The sequence below is a fragment of the Polyodon spathula genome, chromosome 15, assembly GCF_017654505.1.
Source record: "Polyodon spathula isolate WHYD16114869_AA chromosome 15, ASM1765450v1, whole genome shotgun sequence".
Taxonomy (NCBI): Eukaryota; Metazoa; Chordata; class Actinopteri; order Acipenseriformes; family Polyodontidae; genus Polyodon; species Polyodon spathula.
This window is the reverse complement of record NC_054548.1, coordinates 26,402,379-26,419,218: the sequence shown is the minus strand read 5'-3', so window position 1 is coordinate 26,419,218 and position 16,840 is coordinate 26,402,379. Positions and strand designations below refer to the sequence as shown.

The 16,840-nt window shown below is 35.0% G+C and overlaps 1 protein-coding gene across 3 annotated transcripts; it reads right to left on the bottom strand.

The window, feature by feature from the left end:
* Positions 1 to 2,865: 2,865 nt before the first annotated feature.
* On the bottom strand, positions 2,866 to 16,821 carry LOC121327892 (dTDP-D-glucose 4,6-dehydratase-like). 3 transcript variants are annotated; one of them, XM_041272203.1, is made up of 12 exons: positions 16,619 to 16,821; positions 15,431 to 15,497; positions 13,357 to 13,425; positions 11,934 to 12,024; positions 7,410 to 7,552; positions 6,981 to 7,079; positions 6,524 to 6,583; positions 6,386 to 6,429; positions 5,625 to 5,790; positions 4,296 to 4,354; positions 3,952 to 4,049; positions 2,866 to 3,350 (listed from the first exon to the last, which is right to left on the bottom strand). In XM_041272203.1, exons 1-12 carry the CDS (start codon positions 16,717 to 16,719, stop codon positions 3,262 to 3,264), a joined length of 1,086 nt encoding a protein of 361 aa, XP_041128137.1. In that variant the 5' UTR covers positions 16,720 to 16,821; the 3' UTR covers positions 2,866 to 3,261. The 3 variants fall into 3 exon arrangements, with proteins under 3 accessions (XP_041128137.1, XP_041128138.1, XP_041128140.1); XM_041272204.1 differs by having other exon boundaries at positions 3,962 to 4,049; XM_041272206.1 differs by lacking the exon at positions 7,410 to 7,552 and having other exon boundaries at positions 11,938 to 12,024.
* Positions 16,822 to 16,840: the final 19 nt, after the last annotated feature.

Genomic DNA, 16,840 nt, shown 5'->3' with positions numbered 1-16,840 from the left:
GTAAGAGGGATCAGTAGGAATCCTAATCGACAATAATGAATTAGATTCTGGTATAGTAAGCAAACTTGTTAACTTTGCAGACGACACAAAAATACAAGGAGTGGCAGATACTGTTGTAGCAGCAAAGGTTATTCAAAATGATCTAGACAGCATTCAGAACTGGGCAGTCACATGGCAAATGACATTTAATAGAGAAAATTGTAAGGTACTGCACACAGGCAATAAAAACGTGCATTACAAATATCATATGGGAGATACTGAAATTGAAGAAGGACTCTATGAAAAAGACCTAGGAGTTTATGTTGACTCGGAAATGTCTTCATTGAGACAATGCGAGGAAGCTATAAAAAAAGGTGCTCAGAGGTATAATGAAAAGTGATGAATTTAAATCAAAGGAAGTAATGTTAAAACTTTACAATGCATTAGTAAGACCTGATCTAGAATATTGTGTTCAGTTCTGGTCACCTCGCTACAAAAAGGATATTGCTGTTCTAGAAAGAGTGCAAAGAAGAGTGACCAGAATTATTCCCGGTTTAAAAGGCATGTCATATGCAGATCTGCTTAAAGAATTGAATCTATTCAGTCTTGAACAAAGAAGACTATGCAGCGATCTGATTCAAGCATTAAAAATCTTAAAAGGTATTGACAATGTCGACCCAAGGGACTTTTTCGACCTGAAAAAAAGAAACAAGGACCAGGGGTCACAAATGGAGATTAAGGGGGCATTCAGAACAGAAAATAGGAGGCACTTTTTTAAACAGAATTGTGAGGGTGTGGAACCAACTCCCCAGTAATAATGTTGAAGCTGACACCCTGGGATCCTTCAGGAAGCTGCTTGATGAGATTCTGTGATCAATAAGCTACTAACAACCAAACGAGATGGGCCGAATTGCTTCTTGTTTGTAAACTTTCTTATGTTCTTAATTTACAGGGATACTGAAACTGAACTGATGCAGTTCTGTATTACACTCCTCCTGTTGTCAATAAATTACCTTTGGAGTACAAATGTCCAACAAACACATATTTCTGCTTCAAAGCCACGACTATGATGGACATTTCATTCCTCCATCCTGTTCCTCAAAATGATGAAATCCACAGACCTAACAATGCAACCTCCTTTAAAACAAGTATTAGAATATTATAATAGTTATTATAATAGTTTCAGAGGAGATTAAAATCACCAATACTGGATTATTTTACTGTTTGGTAGTCCCTGAAATCAGTCGTCAGTGTTTACTGAAGGAAAAAAAAAAAAAAAAAAAAGTGCATGGTTATACAAATTAGTAGCCTAATTTACTGGTCTGCTGTGTTGCAGTGGCGAAAGTCAAAGAATGCATCACAAGTTCCCGAACCCAAGATGAAGGTCAGTTGGGTCAGATCATGTGAATGCTTACTACCACTTTCCCATCATTAATTGTGCTAATAATTAATTCTACTTAAGAGGACCTCACTTGAATCCACCCTGAATTAAGGCATTTCTCATGGAAGAGTCACCTATGCAGCCATAATTTTAGGCAGTGTAGCAATTACCCTACTGTGGCAAAGTGGGTTAAGTGCATGCAGGTGAAGGTAATACAGCAGTGCAGAAGAAACAGAAAGACAACAACATCCATGTGCAAGGGTGTTTATTGATTGTAATTTGTCCAGAGCCTGTCGGCAAACAGTAAACAATAATGAATTAATGTGATAGTGGCGTGTACCGTAGCTCTGACCCCTTTCTAGATGGCTGATTTCCACCTAACCCTGGGAATAAACTGTCATGTCTTTTTGTTCAGGGTACTATGTTCCCTTTACACAGCGACCTCGCAAGTCGGGAGGGAGAACTAACACCAAGAATCATTTGATCTCTGTCACACCTACCTTAAAAAAAAAAAAAAAAACAGTAAGGTACAGAGCAATCTGACATGAATGTCATAACAGGGGTGCCATTCTTCAAACCGGAGTTCAGTAGGAACGAAGTTCAGGAGTGGAGGGGGGTAGTGATTTGGGTTGGCGATGACTGGGTGGTAATTATTTCTGTCAGAAAAAACAACAAAAAAACAGGGTCCCTAAAATCTGGCATTCAGGGAGCATAAGAGGACAGTTGCCAATACTATCCAGTGTCAGATGCTTCAATTCCAATGTAGAATGAATAAAGAGAACTAGCTTTGGAAGGAGATTGCCTGTGCCTGTGTGTTTGTGTGTTTGTGTGTGTGTGTGTGGGTGGGTGGGTCGGTGTGCGCGTGCGTACAGGTTTCAGAGCAGACAACTCTTGGGTTCTGGCAGATTCTTTTACAGAGCAGCAAGGCTCATGAATCGTGAAGGATATACACTACTGCACATGCTTTAGGAGGGAATTTGCAGCAGCAGAATGCCTAGGGTATATATATCTACAGAATTAGCAAGCCCACAACCCTAGACGAACAAGTAGGCAACCATCTAAGGAAGGCAGGCTTTACAGAATGCTTACTGGGACCATTCTAAGTGCATTCCCAGGATAAGCTTGTAAATGATCCACAGAAAAGGGTTGCCATTAACAGCTGTGAGATGGGCTTTAGTATTACAACTGTGGTTTGAGCTACAGTACCAATGTCTAAATGAACTGCTAGATAGAGAGGCAGAGGTCTACCCTTTTGGCATCCAGCCTCACCAGTTCTACTCATGGCTGTGCACTGTGATCAGGAGCTATGCTACATTTTTCTAAAGAATAAATTACCTTTTGGCTCAGGAACAGTTTTGATACCCTTACTATGATTGAGTACCACATGCATTATAAACTTTTCTGTCCAGGCTATCTCAATGAAGCACTGGAGCATCCAATGTAGAGGGAAGCACCCAGGCTGCCAGAAAACAACAGGGGAATATTACAAAAAGAAAAAGAAACAGTTTAAAATGCACAGTACTCATTTATTTATATTTCATAATTAAGACACAATGGTATTGATATCAGGCTTTAAATTCCAGAAGTTTTACAGCTGAGTGCACTGCTTGGCACATTAGTGCCTACAGTTCAAATACAGCTTAGTGTCCAGCTGACTCCTATTAAGAATTCTTGAGTATATACATAATATAAATGACATACAGATACAAAGACATTTGGAATAAAGGTCTACTTTTTTTCTAGTGAAAATAGAACTACCCAAAATAAATAAATCTTTTATCCTTACACTTAATTTACGCGCCTTCATTTAATGCTACTTCATTTTATTGATCCAATTACAAGTTAAAAGGTTCTTTGGATTCCGTATAGGTCCACTGGATTAAATAAATTACTGTTTTCCTTCACTTTTCAGGATAAGAACATAATGGAAACGGTTTCAGAGCCTTTTCTGAATTTTGCCAGTTGTGGAAGTTTTCTCTGTACCAGTCAACTAAAAAGATAAATACAAAGTCAGTGAAAATTTTACAACAATAACAATGTTTGTTTTCCTTAATCAAGTGGAATTTTAGCATGGTATTTATACATTTTAGGACATCCAGCTCTATACATCAAATGTTCCATGCTAAAGACACTCTTGTCAGTGGTGTCTTGCGAGGAGACTGTGTGGTCCAGTGGTTAAAGAAAAGGGCTTGTAACCAGGAGATCCCGATTCAAATCCCAGCTCAACCACTGACTCACAGTGTGACCCTGAGCAAGTCACTTAACCTCCTTGTGCTCCATCTTTCGGATGAGACATTGTTGTAAGTGACTCTGCATCTGATGCATAATTCACACACCCTAGTCTCTATAAGTCGCCTTGGATAAAGGCATCTGCTAAATAAAACAAATAATAATAATAATAAAATAATAATAATAATAATAATAATAATAATAGCTACATAGAGGCGTTAAAGTGAAGTTGTTGTTTGATGAAATACATTTTTGTTTCTTGTGACTGCTTACTGCCATTGTTGACTTAGCAGTACCGTGGAGGAAAACAGCAACCCCACAATGGCCCCTGTTATGCAAGATTTACATGCAATCACACATACTTGTTCTTACAATTCCTTCCTTCCATGATACTTCTGGTCTCCAACCAAGTCGATGCAGCTTTTCTGAATTCATTGGATACCTCAGATCATTGTATGGTCTATATGAGAAAACAATATACACACTACTTAAATTTAAACAGAGATTTTAAATCTTAATTAGGATAATCACTATTATACATGGTTGCTTACTAAAATATTTTGTCTTGTTTGATCAAACCACTCAGTAGTGTCAGATTTTATTCAACTTCTCCAATGCATAACACTACTAATCTACCAGAATGTTTTATATTTTATGTAAGGTTGTCCAAGATTAGTATTACTGGGGGCCTGTGAATCCAGCTTACCTGTCACTGACATAATCCAGCCACTGTTCAGCCTCAGACTCTGATGCAATGCTTTTGATCTAAAAATACATATTTTTAAAAGTTAGCATAATTTAAATGCATAATATTTGCACAGGTCTTGTGTTTTCCTCATGACTGAAGAAAACAAGGTCATTACCAAAGTAAAAAAAATAGTATTATCTTTTATCATGCAAAACACAAAAATTGTACTGAAATTGTCAACACACTATATACAGTGTTATGCTTTCTGGATATATAATAACTGGAATGATTTTATTGTTATTATATTTAGTATGTACTGTTCAGGATTAACTAAACAAATTAAAATCATCTTTTAAGATTCTTACATTGTGAATATATCACAGTCTGTGTGATCAATCAGTGCTATGGAACAAATGTTGCTCGGAAACAAAAGGAACGAGAGTTTCTTCAAACTGGGAACTTTGGAACATAAATACATGTTAATTTGGATTCATATGTTGTTTTTTTCTGACTTTATGTGAACGAAAAGACACACATTTGCCTGTTTTCCCATTGGAAATAGTGATATTTTGAAATATCACTATCTTGTTCACAAAAGCAAAGTTTGTGGGGAATAATAGCAATTTTCTATACTTTTGAGGCATAATCAATTAGGAAATAACACTTACTACCCAGGAACAAAAAAAAAAAAAAAAAAAAAAATTGTTACACGGTGCAATCATGACACCTTCCGCAGAATTTTTGTATAATTACAATTCTTGAACAACAACAAGTTTATTGCACTGTGTTTACTTTTCTTTTTAAACAGCTGAAGAAGGGCTTTTGCCCAAAACATCCTGAAAATAAGATTTTTTATTCTTTTAAACTTTGTGTACTTTTTAAAAAAAAAAAACTTTTCTTTCATATGCCTTCAATTTTGTACACTGCAGTTTATATATATATATATATATATATATATATATATATATATATATATATATATATATAATACCTTTGCTAATCAGGTATTAGATTAAAACTAAACTAACTTTCCAGTGATGCCATTCTTGTTTTTTATTAGTCAAAACAATACATTGGTTTGCAAACACAATCAACTGTCCATTAGTATTAAATCATATTTTTTGTTGGTTATATGGGGAGAAGTTAATGGACGAATTTATTCATACAGCTCCTGTCTACTGATAAATAAGCATCATGAAAGAGTTCAGTCAGTAAGCTGTAAACCTCAAAAACTGAAAGCAATTCTACAAGGGGTTATAACTAAACTGAACATTAAGCATATAGTTACTGTACAATGAACTATAAAACATACTATAAAGACCATTAAAACAACACAATGGCTCATACCAGCTGAATTAACTCTCTGGCAAGCTGCAGAACTGACAGCTCAAATTTGGTTCCCATGTTGTAGATCTCTCCTGGGGCCCCCTTCTCCAGAACAATGAGAAAGGCCTCTGTGACGTCAGAGGCATAAAGGAAATTGCGCACTTGTAGCCCTGAGCCATGGATGCAGCTATAAAGAAAGTGACAATCAAGATAAATGGCTTTGTTGTTAAGAACTTTATAGACAACCGAATAGATCAATATTCAACTTACATACCATTTGCTCTTCAAATAATATACAGCAAATTAAGCTTTTTAAGTTTAAACATAGAAAATGTAATACATTTTACATCCGTAAAACGCTAAAACTGTTTGAACAGCTGCTTACCATTTAAACATCATAAATATTTAAGGAAAAAGTAGCCTTGATTTAGCATTTACAGTCATCTTTATATTTAACTTCTGATTTATTTCTAATTGTACATTAATTTTCACTTTAATATTCAATTAGAGGTTAATAATGAATCAAGATACTATACACTGTATGCAAAAGACATACTAGTTTTCAAAAAGTTACTTGGCAGCTTTAAACACGTATGTCAGTATTTAAAATTGTCATTACCAAGAAAAAATGGCTCCCACCAACCTACTGCTTAGTATAATACCTTTTAACAAATACCCATGCATATTTCAATAACATGCATAAATACAAAAATATAAATTATCTATTCTTGTAAAACTCACATTTTTACATGAAAACGTGTACATGGCATAACATTGCTTACCACTTTCTGTTATGTTGCAGCAAGGATATAAATCTTGGAATGACCTTTAAAAAAAAATAGTGTAAAAAAATGTATTATTGAATTCTAAATAAATTAACTTGTATGTATTTCTATTTCACTATATAACTTTGAACATACTTTTTCAGGGTATTGGTGGGGTCCGTAAACATTGCTGCTTCTTGTAATTATAACTGGGAACTTAAAGAAAAAATAAATCAATAATATTTCATTCATAAACACAGGTGTATTATTTTACAGTTAAGATTGCTGCAAGAATTACTTGAAATAATTAACATAAGTTTTTGAAAATGTGCATTGTATGTCTTCCAGAAATAGGATAAAAACGTGCAGTGTTTTAAGAATAGATTTTAAATTTGGCAGATATTGCCCTACGCTGCCATGCATAAATGGTAAAACGGTACAAGGTACCAAATCAGAACTTTTTCAAAATGTATCTGAAAGTTCTTTTTGCAAGGTTAGACCATCAACTTTGTTTTTGTTCTCCTTTCTAATGAAAAATGGGGACACACACTTTGTATTGGTGCAGAAATGTCACCCGAACAGTAGCACATGTTAACCAGTATAACAAGCTTACCTTGTACTTTTCCCAGTATGACAATACTATACATTCTGCAGATGCTTTCGATGCTGCATATGGATTTGTTGGTCGGTGAGGTGACGATTCGTCAAATTCCTATAAGTACATGATTATTTAATTATCTTTATTTTCTGTTACATATGTTCTTTGTCACATCATTAACCAATGATTGATAATGATCAGTTACCCACACCCCCCAGGTGTTAATCAATTATAACCAGATTAGATACTATATACTAAAGCCTATTTATAAAACAAAACAAACAGGAAACATAACAGGTGTCCAGTCAGCCTTGTAGGTGAATGGCAGAACCACCAGTCACCTCTTTAAAAACTAGAAAAATGCTAGTTTACAGATATACAGTAGGCCAACCACTTAGCACACTAAATGTAATCCAATCTCAATTATTGGCTTAAAAACCCCACCTCCTCTATGCTGTCTCCATAAACTTCATCTGTGCTGACATGGATGAACTTCTCAACAGCAGCTTCATATGCAGCTTTCACTAGCACGTGGGTACCATACACATTCACTTTTGTAAATTCCGAAGAACACCAAAAAGATTGATCTACAAATGAGAGAAATAAAGACCTTTGAAGATATTACATGGTGTAATTCTGGAGTTACATCTAAGACTGCACTTGCAACATACCAGTATCTAAATCTGTACTTGTGTTCTTCACAATGGCAAGGTCTGTTTACAAAAGGAGGACTACAGTGAAATATAGTTAAATACACTAAGAATTTAAATCACTTGCTATAACTGTGTTTATTTTGAAATCTAGCATGATACACTAATAACATGCTATAATGGCAGACTGAATTTGTCATGCAATATGAGATAGGATAACAAGAGGTTATATCTACAATGACTTAACAGTAGTGCAATAGTGCAAGGATAGTGTAGTCGCTGAGGATCCAGTAATGTGGTGTGTAGCTCAGGCAAGTCCAGTGCATAGTAGCAGGGGTACATCAACAGACCTACAAGTGGTTTAACAAGTATACCTCAATACTGTTAAATGCATTTTCTCCACTAGCCATTTCCACTAGATAAAAATAAAAACAGTAGCCTATCATAGTTTATTCTAATATAGTTTACTGTTACACACTGCCAGTGTATGTTTAAAAATGCTCTGAATACAACATTGATATAGCATTTCGATTTCAAGACCACATCACTAACATACTTTGCATAAAATTTTTTCTAAACAAAGTTATTACAGGAGAAAAGCTGACAAAAATCAAGCACATCCTATAAAGACAATTTGCTAAACAATGAAATGACCAACAGAATAATCATATACCTTACAGGCGAACAGAAAGTAAAGAGTTTACCTGCGCAGGGGCAGGGCCAAAACAAAATAAACGCAACGTACAGCAAATACCAACAGAGAAAAAAACAACACTAACAACTAGATTTGTCCCCAGATAAAGGCAGTGGTATCACAATGCAATAGCTATATAGGTGTGCAATGTTGTCTGGGAATAGTAGTTTATCTGGTAAGCGTTGACAATCAGCAGAAATGCAGATGAAAACTACAACTCCCATCATCCTTGCACGTCAACAACATGCTGGCTTCGTATTTAATTTTCTCTCAAGTTTTTAAATTTGTCCTACTGGTATGATGGATTTTTTATTTTCATTTCTGGTCTGGTATATCTTTCAGTAGAATAATTACGAATTGTAGAAATCACTTTCTTAGTGGTTTTTCTCATTTTTTTTTAACTACCCAAAGACTTTTTTTTCCACTTTGAGATTTTGAGGAATAACTGCCTCCCTTACCTCCTCTAAGGAGCCTTCACTGCTACATATGTACAACAAGGACATCCTTGACAATGTTGAAATGTTTAGGTGACATCTGTCCCTCTGCCACCTACTGAAACCGGTTCATGACGTTACCATTTTACTTTAGTACTTGAGCACAATGTCCTTTAACAACCTGGAAAAGATTCAATGGAGGCATGGATTCATTCTAAGTATGTCTTTGGCTTTTGAAGATCTACAAACTTTTGTATCTTAAAACATCACTTCACATGACCAAGAATAGATTCTTACATTACAGCATCAGCAATTTAGCCATATACAATAATTTAAAAGGAAAAGGGTCTTTACGGTTCAGATGCAAAATATGCTGTTTTGTCAGATGGAATATCACATGCCAAGTAGAAAACCTGTCTACTTTCTTTTAAGCTGATAAATCATTCCAGTATTGTCATTAGCTAGTGTGTATAGCAAAACCTTTAAGCGTACATATCTTCAAATGACATATTATTTTTCTTTTTTAACTTTTCCGTAACATTTTATGATCATATTCTGCGTGGTTGTTGTGATTATTTTTTGTTTCAATGATAAGTTAAAATGCTTTCATCTGAGTTCAGAAGCTGCTCTTTCATTTTAGTTGTCCGTCTAAGACATCCCTAATGTAGGCTTTATGTAAAGTGTTTTATAGAAGTAAAACATATGTAATAGGGATGTGCTGATACTCATATTTACAGAGTAATTACCTTTACAAAGCATTTTATGAACGTGTTGAATTCAAAACAAGAAAAACTGCCCTTCCCTCACTTTTACAATTAAGTACCAATCAATGGCAATTAACTTCCACATTGAGTGTTTTAAAAGCCGACTGGAAGCTAATTTTCCCCTCATCCAAGGCGCAGTCATATATATTGCCGTCCTGGGCCCATAAACTGACAATGAAAATATGCTGAAAACTATCAAGTGCAACTGATTCGTGACGATAAAATTAACCCTGGGATATTTTAAGTCTTTGTCAAGTTAAATCAGAGAGAACATCTTGCCCAGGACTACAATCCCACAATTGACTGCACAGATGATATGTTTCTATGAAAATTAAGGAAAGTGAAAAAAAAAAAAATTATCAAAAGGATAAAAGAAAGGCAAGACAAACAATCGCTTATAAAATATCAATGTGTTTTAGTTAGTTTAATCATAACAGGTTCTCTATTAAACAAAACTGTGAGATTGTGATTGATACGCAACAATTGTGTAAATGAGGAAACCGAGGGACCACATTGGAACTTCACATTTCTTAAAGGTAATTACAACCCTAATATGTAATATGTCTTTATATTGTATTGCTATCAAAACCAAATGATACAAAGTGGCTGATCACGAGATGGTGCTGGCTCCTCTTCTACAAAGACACTTTGGCCGATCTACCTTGTCTTACGTAACCCTAAGGCAGGCTACTAGAACTGAAGAACAGCTCCTGAACTCATGTGACTGAGGCCTCTTTTCCACTGTACAACCAAGCCATGCCGGGGCCGTACCGAGCCCTTGTGGTGTGCTTAAGGAGAGCCTGGGTTGTTTTTCCACTGCAGAGCGGAGCCATGCTACTGACGTTACAAGCAATGAAAGACAGTTGTTATTAATTACTGTTATTAATTAACTCAGTTTGCCACAAGATGCACAAACAAATGGTGTTCAAAAATTAATACACCAATGGTACAGCTGGATCTTGTATCGCTATATTCTGTAAATAGATTTAGGAATTTCTTTATAATCCACAAATGTTACTTATTATATCGACTTAATAAAGTTCCACTAGTTCTGTTGAAGGGGAAAAAAGGTTTTAAAAAACAGGATTTGTCTGAGTGCTTAAAAAAAGAAGCTTCGCAAGTGCTGCTGCATTGTGTATGTATGGTGCTGCTGTACTGTGCATGTATGGCGCTGCTGTACTGTGCACGTATGGCGCTGCTGTACTGTGCACGTATGGCGCTGCTGTACTGTGCACGTATGGCGCTGCTGTACTGTGCACGTATGGCGCTGCTGTACTGTGCACGTATGGCGCTGCTGTACTGTGCACGTATGGCGCTGCTGTACTGTGCACGTATGGCGCTGCTGTACTGTGCACGTATGGCGCTGCTGTACTGTGTATGTATGGTGCTGCTGTATTGTGCATGTATGGTGCTGCTGTATTGTGCATGTATGGTGCTGCTGTATTGTGCATGTATGGTGCTGCTGTACTGTGTATGTATGGTGCTGCTGTATTGTGCATGTATGGTGCTGCTGTATTGTGTTTTACAGTATTTTTGGAAATAAGTTTATAATGTATTTTCCGCATGTTTTTTCTTTATATTAATATAATAAAGGTCAAGGATGAGATATTTAGCAGAATTTTGTGTTTGAGTGTGTGAGTTAAGTGTACCGTACCCGCGGTTTATGTCCATTTGCTTCAAATAGTCAGAAATTCAAGCATAAACTTGCGAATTTCAGACGCACTACTTCATAGAAACTGGAGCCTGCACTTCCTCATTGTCTGAAGGCTGTACTTTTCTCTCATCACACTCGCTGCCCGGCATGTTGTTTGTCTTTGTGGAGTGTACTGACTGATGCAACGTAATGACAAAAATCCTTAACCACCATCCCTGGCTTGGCTCGCAGCTGAATTCAGAGGTCTTGTGAGGCTCGAATTTACCGGTTTGGTTTTTGCTCAGCTCGACAAATAGCCAGAGGAGAATCACCTGTACCTGTACTGTACCGAGCCCTCACAGGTCGGATTTGCAAGTGGAGAAGGGATATTACTCTCTAATGAAAGTAACTGGGTTTTTAAAATCAGATTCTAAAAGTTGCAGACTACAACCACAAGGTGGCAGCAATCAGGAGGTGATCAATTTCACATTTCAAACTACTGTAGTATTTACTCCTGGTATGCATTATTGAAATAAACAGATTAAAAACAGTTTAAAATCAATCATTAGTGCAGAGTATAATGCAAGACTTTCAAAACAGTTCTCACACAATGTTATGTTTGTTTTTATACATTTCCTTAATAAACGGAGTACCTCAAATTTATATCAGGTACTTTTTTTATTTTGTTAGACAATCAAAATAAAATCTGAATTACTTAGGCTATATTTATTGTATTTTTTTTACTATAGGAATGACAGCAATTTATGATTTAAGCAATACTTGTGATACTCACCTACATGTGTTTGAGCTGCAAAATGTAGGACAATGTCTATCTTCTCAGTTTCAAACAGAAGCTTAACAAAGTATGAATCGCAAATATCACCCTGTGGAGAAATAATATATTACTTAGACGTTTACTGTAAATCAACATTTGAAAATACATAAAGCTATTAGCTTGGAGAACAGCTAAACTGAATTATTCATTTCAGGCTCAAATTACACTTCATAAACATAGTACCCGTATATTGCAAATGTTTTGCTCCAGTGAAAATGTAAAAGACAAACAGAAAAATAAAACAAACCTGATCCATAACAGCTGTACTTATGTCTTGCTTAAATCAATTCCAACCATGCCCTGAACTAAATGTGTTTTTTTTATTAAAAAAATAAAAATAAAAGCATATCTGGGGTATAATAGGGACTGGTACCTCTGAAGTAATACCTTGTAAACATCAAGTAACATGGATATGTGAAAAGGATCTGTGTTATTGATTTGGTAGTGGTTAAAACAATGTGTAAATGATATACTAAACTATCCACTGTAAAACCAGCAATACAATATGTATTTTTTTCTTTCTCTATAACCCAGAAATGTGTCGCATGACCTCAACTTTAGGCACTGCCATTACACTGAAAATATGAAGTCAGTATCTCAACTGTTCCTTTAATCAACATCTCAAGTGAACTTGTAGGTTTCTTCCGACTGGTTGTGCAATAGTTCCTTTCACAATACAATGAAGCTCCTCTTTGCACTGCAGCAGAACAGAAATAATCAAATTCATTGTTGCTGTGTCATTCTGTGCACTTCTATCACAAAACAGACCTTTTCTGTATCTTCTGTTCTTAATTTTTGAGGAAGCATATCTGTTGACTTGGAAAGAGGCTAAGAAAGGACGATTTACAGAAAACAAACTAACAGCCTAGTACTAGTGGGAGGGGACTTTGAATGCAGTAGCAACTTTTCAGACTTATTCATACTATTAAAGCAGAACTAAATAAGACCATGTTTTTGTACAGTAGTTCAAATTAACATTACACGTATTATAATGTAATGCTGTAGTTAATGCATACTCTAAGTCATCATTGAAGTATGCACTGCATTTATTGGAAGTAGTTGTGACTTCAAGGTACTGTTGCATTTTACAATTGTTGCAAAATACAGTTTATGCACAGTGTTTAAATTGGAGAGTAAATTACTCAATGATCCAAACCCTTATCTACAGCACTGCTGCCAACCATTTGGAATTGTAACCTGCATATTTCTACTTAAAAAAAAACTAAACAAAACAAAAAACTAACAAACACCTATTTATAAAAGTAATCTGATTGGTGGCATTTTCTATTTATACCTTGTAATGATCTTAAATAGTTTAAAGGCTAATTCATATGTTTATTTTCTTAATAACATTAAGAGAAATGACAGTGGTTATATTTACCTGGATGAATCGGTAGTTTGTTCTTTGAGCCACACATTCAAGGTTCTTTAGGCTTGCACAATAATCTAACTGTGAAAGAAATATAAATGAACTCAGACGAACGTTAAATGTTTAGGCACTCTAAAATATTAACATAACTAGCTGACAACTGTCCCTCTGCCACCCATTGGATAAACCGGCACATGTTACCGTTTTACCTTGATAACATTGGTTATTGTCAGAGTTGCTGACCTACATCCAGTGCTTTAGTCCAATGTCCTTTAACAAAGTGGAAAAGATGAAATGGAGGTACATAGACATTGTAAGTATGTCTTTGGCTATGGAGAAAAATATTACTGGCTTTCGAAGATCTACAATTTTTTGTATCTTAAAACATCACTTCACATGACCATGAATAGATTCTTACATTACAGCATTAGCAGTTTAGCCATATACAATAATTTCAAAGGCAAACATCCTTCATGGTTAAGATGCAAATACTCCGGTTTTGTGAGATGGAATTTCACATGCCAAGTAGAAAATCTTTAGGTTAATAATTCCATAAGGGCAATTCCATGTTAAAGTGACCATGGCCATGAAAAATAAAAGTTGCATTTATCAAAAACATATCTTTGTCTATTTGGACTAAAGGGTGTATATTTATGCATGCTGTATTATTTTTGTTGTGCCTTATCTTTACAGCCATTTAAAGTTACTGTTAAATAAAACACATTTTTCAGAAGTCTGACTTCCATATATTTTAGTAACCAATGCTAGGATAAATGATTTAATTACACATTTGTAAATCTGTCACATTTTGACTCTATGGGTATGTAATACCAAGTTATTAATATTATTTTTTCTTGTGATAAAGGAACATGTTTTACAGTGATTGGTGATATGGTGTTTAAATAAAACCAAATGTCACATCCATAACATTTTCTTGGTAAAGTTTTCTATATATATATATATATATATATATATATATATATATATATATATATATATATATATATATATATATATATAAAAAGTTGTACACTAGATTATATATTTTTTTCAAACTTTCTCTGAAAAGTATGTTATGGAATAAAAATGTTGAACCTTTCTTAATATTAAGTGCCAAAACTGGTGTTATGGACTTGACCGTTATGGACGTGACTGGTAGTAAGTTTGATGAGATTGGAAAAAAAATCGCATGTCTTATCATGTGAATTATTATAGCTAATTGTTGTAGCTAAAGGGCATCATAGCACACTGTCATGAATCGTGTCGGTCACTTCAATGGATATTGAAGTGTTTTCTTTCACTGCTGACCTTACATTTTTCTGTTCATGTTAACGCTCCTCCGAAGTAAAATGTCCAGCACTGTGCAGTGCCGCTAGTTAAATTGACAAAGTTAGTGGCAATCTGCTAAAACATGTGTATACTGCATGCAAGGGTTACTTTTAAATGTTTTTAAAGTTTTTTTTTTTTTTTGTTTTTTTTTTTTTTTTTTTTTTTAAACAATTGTTGTAATTAATTTCTTGATATATTAATTAATATGATTTTGGGGAGCCAAGTCTTGCTTACAAAATTACATTAAAAGCTTTGGGTGCAGGTCTCACAAATAACTTCTGAGAACATGTAAAGTGTCCCAGCAATACTTTTGTGTCACACATATATAACGTGAGTTTCTTTGGGCAACAAAAAAATTGTGATACATTGAACCATGGGATTTTAACAGGACAGTTTAAAAAAAACAGGACCCCTTCTGTATGGTAACAAAGTTACATTTTGTGTCACATTCATAACGCTGGAATTGCCTGTAAATCTTTCCAGTATTGTCACTACCTATTTTAAACGGTTCCTTGCCTTTTTATGATGTTTGCAAGATTTTTTTTTTTTTTTTTTTTAGGAAAGTCTATGACAAAGTGTTTCCATTTGAGCTTCCAGTGCAACTGCTGTCATAGGCCTCCATAGTGTAGGCTTCATATGAAGTGTATTAGTAAGACGAATGTAAAATGTCTTCGTATTGGCGAGCACAAACCAGTGTACTGTCGTCACAACAAAAGGATACAAAGTGGCAGATTACCAGATGGTGCAGGAATCTTACCTTATCTAGATTTATGATGAGACAGTCTGGATATTTTTCAACAAGGGATGTAACCACATGAGAAGCACTAGAAATTAACCAAAAATATAAAAATAATGAGTACTGTCCTACAAAAATATCCTATAAAGACAGCATCATGTTTTCAGAATCCACAAAAAATCAACTAAAAGACGAAATGCAGAACTCATTAAAATTAACTCCACTATATTGTGGCTGCAATATGCAGTTTTACATTAAAATAATACCATAACTCCAAAACACTGTATAAACAAGTAGAGTGAGTAAGAATGTATATTCACCACTTACGGTACCTGGAAAATATATACTATCCATTTCTGTCCTCTCTACTTAACCTTTCATCTGTTTTTGGATCATTTTATGTGAAAATGATCTGTAACTCAGATTTTTGATATTTTAGCTTCATGCACTGCTTGACCAACCCTGTTATTTTCTACTCATTCCAATATGGTAAACCAGGAAATGTTCAAATGTGTCTTGGATTTGCTGATTTGACATCGCCAGACCTATGGGTAAATGTAAAAAGCCTCAACACAGTTTACTACCATCGATCAGGGTATACATTGGCCATCAACTCAGACCAATCATGAAACTTGAAATGCGGCCACAGCAGACTACTTACTCACTCAATAGTCTAGTTCTTAGAATACAAAACAGATATACATTTTGTTAATCGCATCTTAGTTTGTTCCTGTAATATTTAGGACGCTATTACTAATTGTACTACTTGGTTGGAAGCTATTTTATATTACCATAACAATACAATAAAAACACTACATCGTACTACATCATAATCATCCTACACAAGAAACAACAGGCCATTGTTAGCAAGAGAATATGTGGCTATAGCCTAGGGCGCTGTCTGTGTCTATTTTAAAGTGCTCGTATTCATTTGTGATAAAACTTGGTTTGGACATTTTTAGCACAAACTAAAACAAACTGCGCTGATAAATCAAACTGGCATTGTGCGTATATATTGGGGATGTGTATGTGACAATACTGTTAAACGCGTCAAAACCAGTACGATTGTTTAACACTACAAACTACATTTTGAAGAGGTACTGACAGGGCTACCTCTATGGTAAGGCTGCCTACAGGTGTTGTTCTTAAAACTAAACTAGCAGATGTTCCACATATTAATCAATAATGTATTCATAAATGTATACTTACATAAACCCTGCTCCGCCGGTCACGAGGATGCCTTTGTTAAATTCAAACAGTTCTTCCTTCAGGGAAGAAAGAACTACAGCATCAGACATTTCCTTACACATCGACAACACAAATCCAATTACGGCATGTCATAAAAAGTTGTATTTCATTTTTTTTTTTTTTAACATTCTACGACGTTTTAACTACTGTTGTCTGCAGTTGCAATTAACATTAGATATTGGA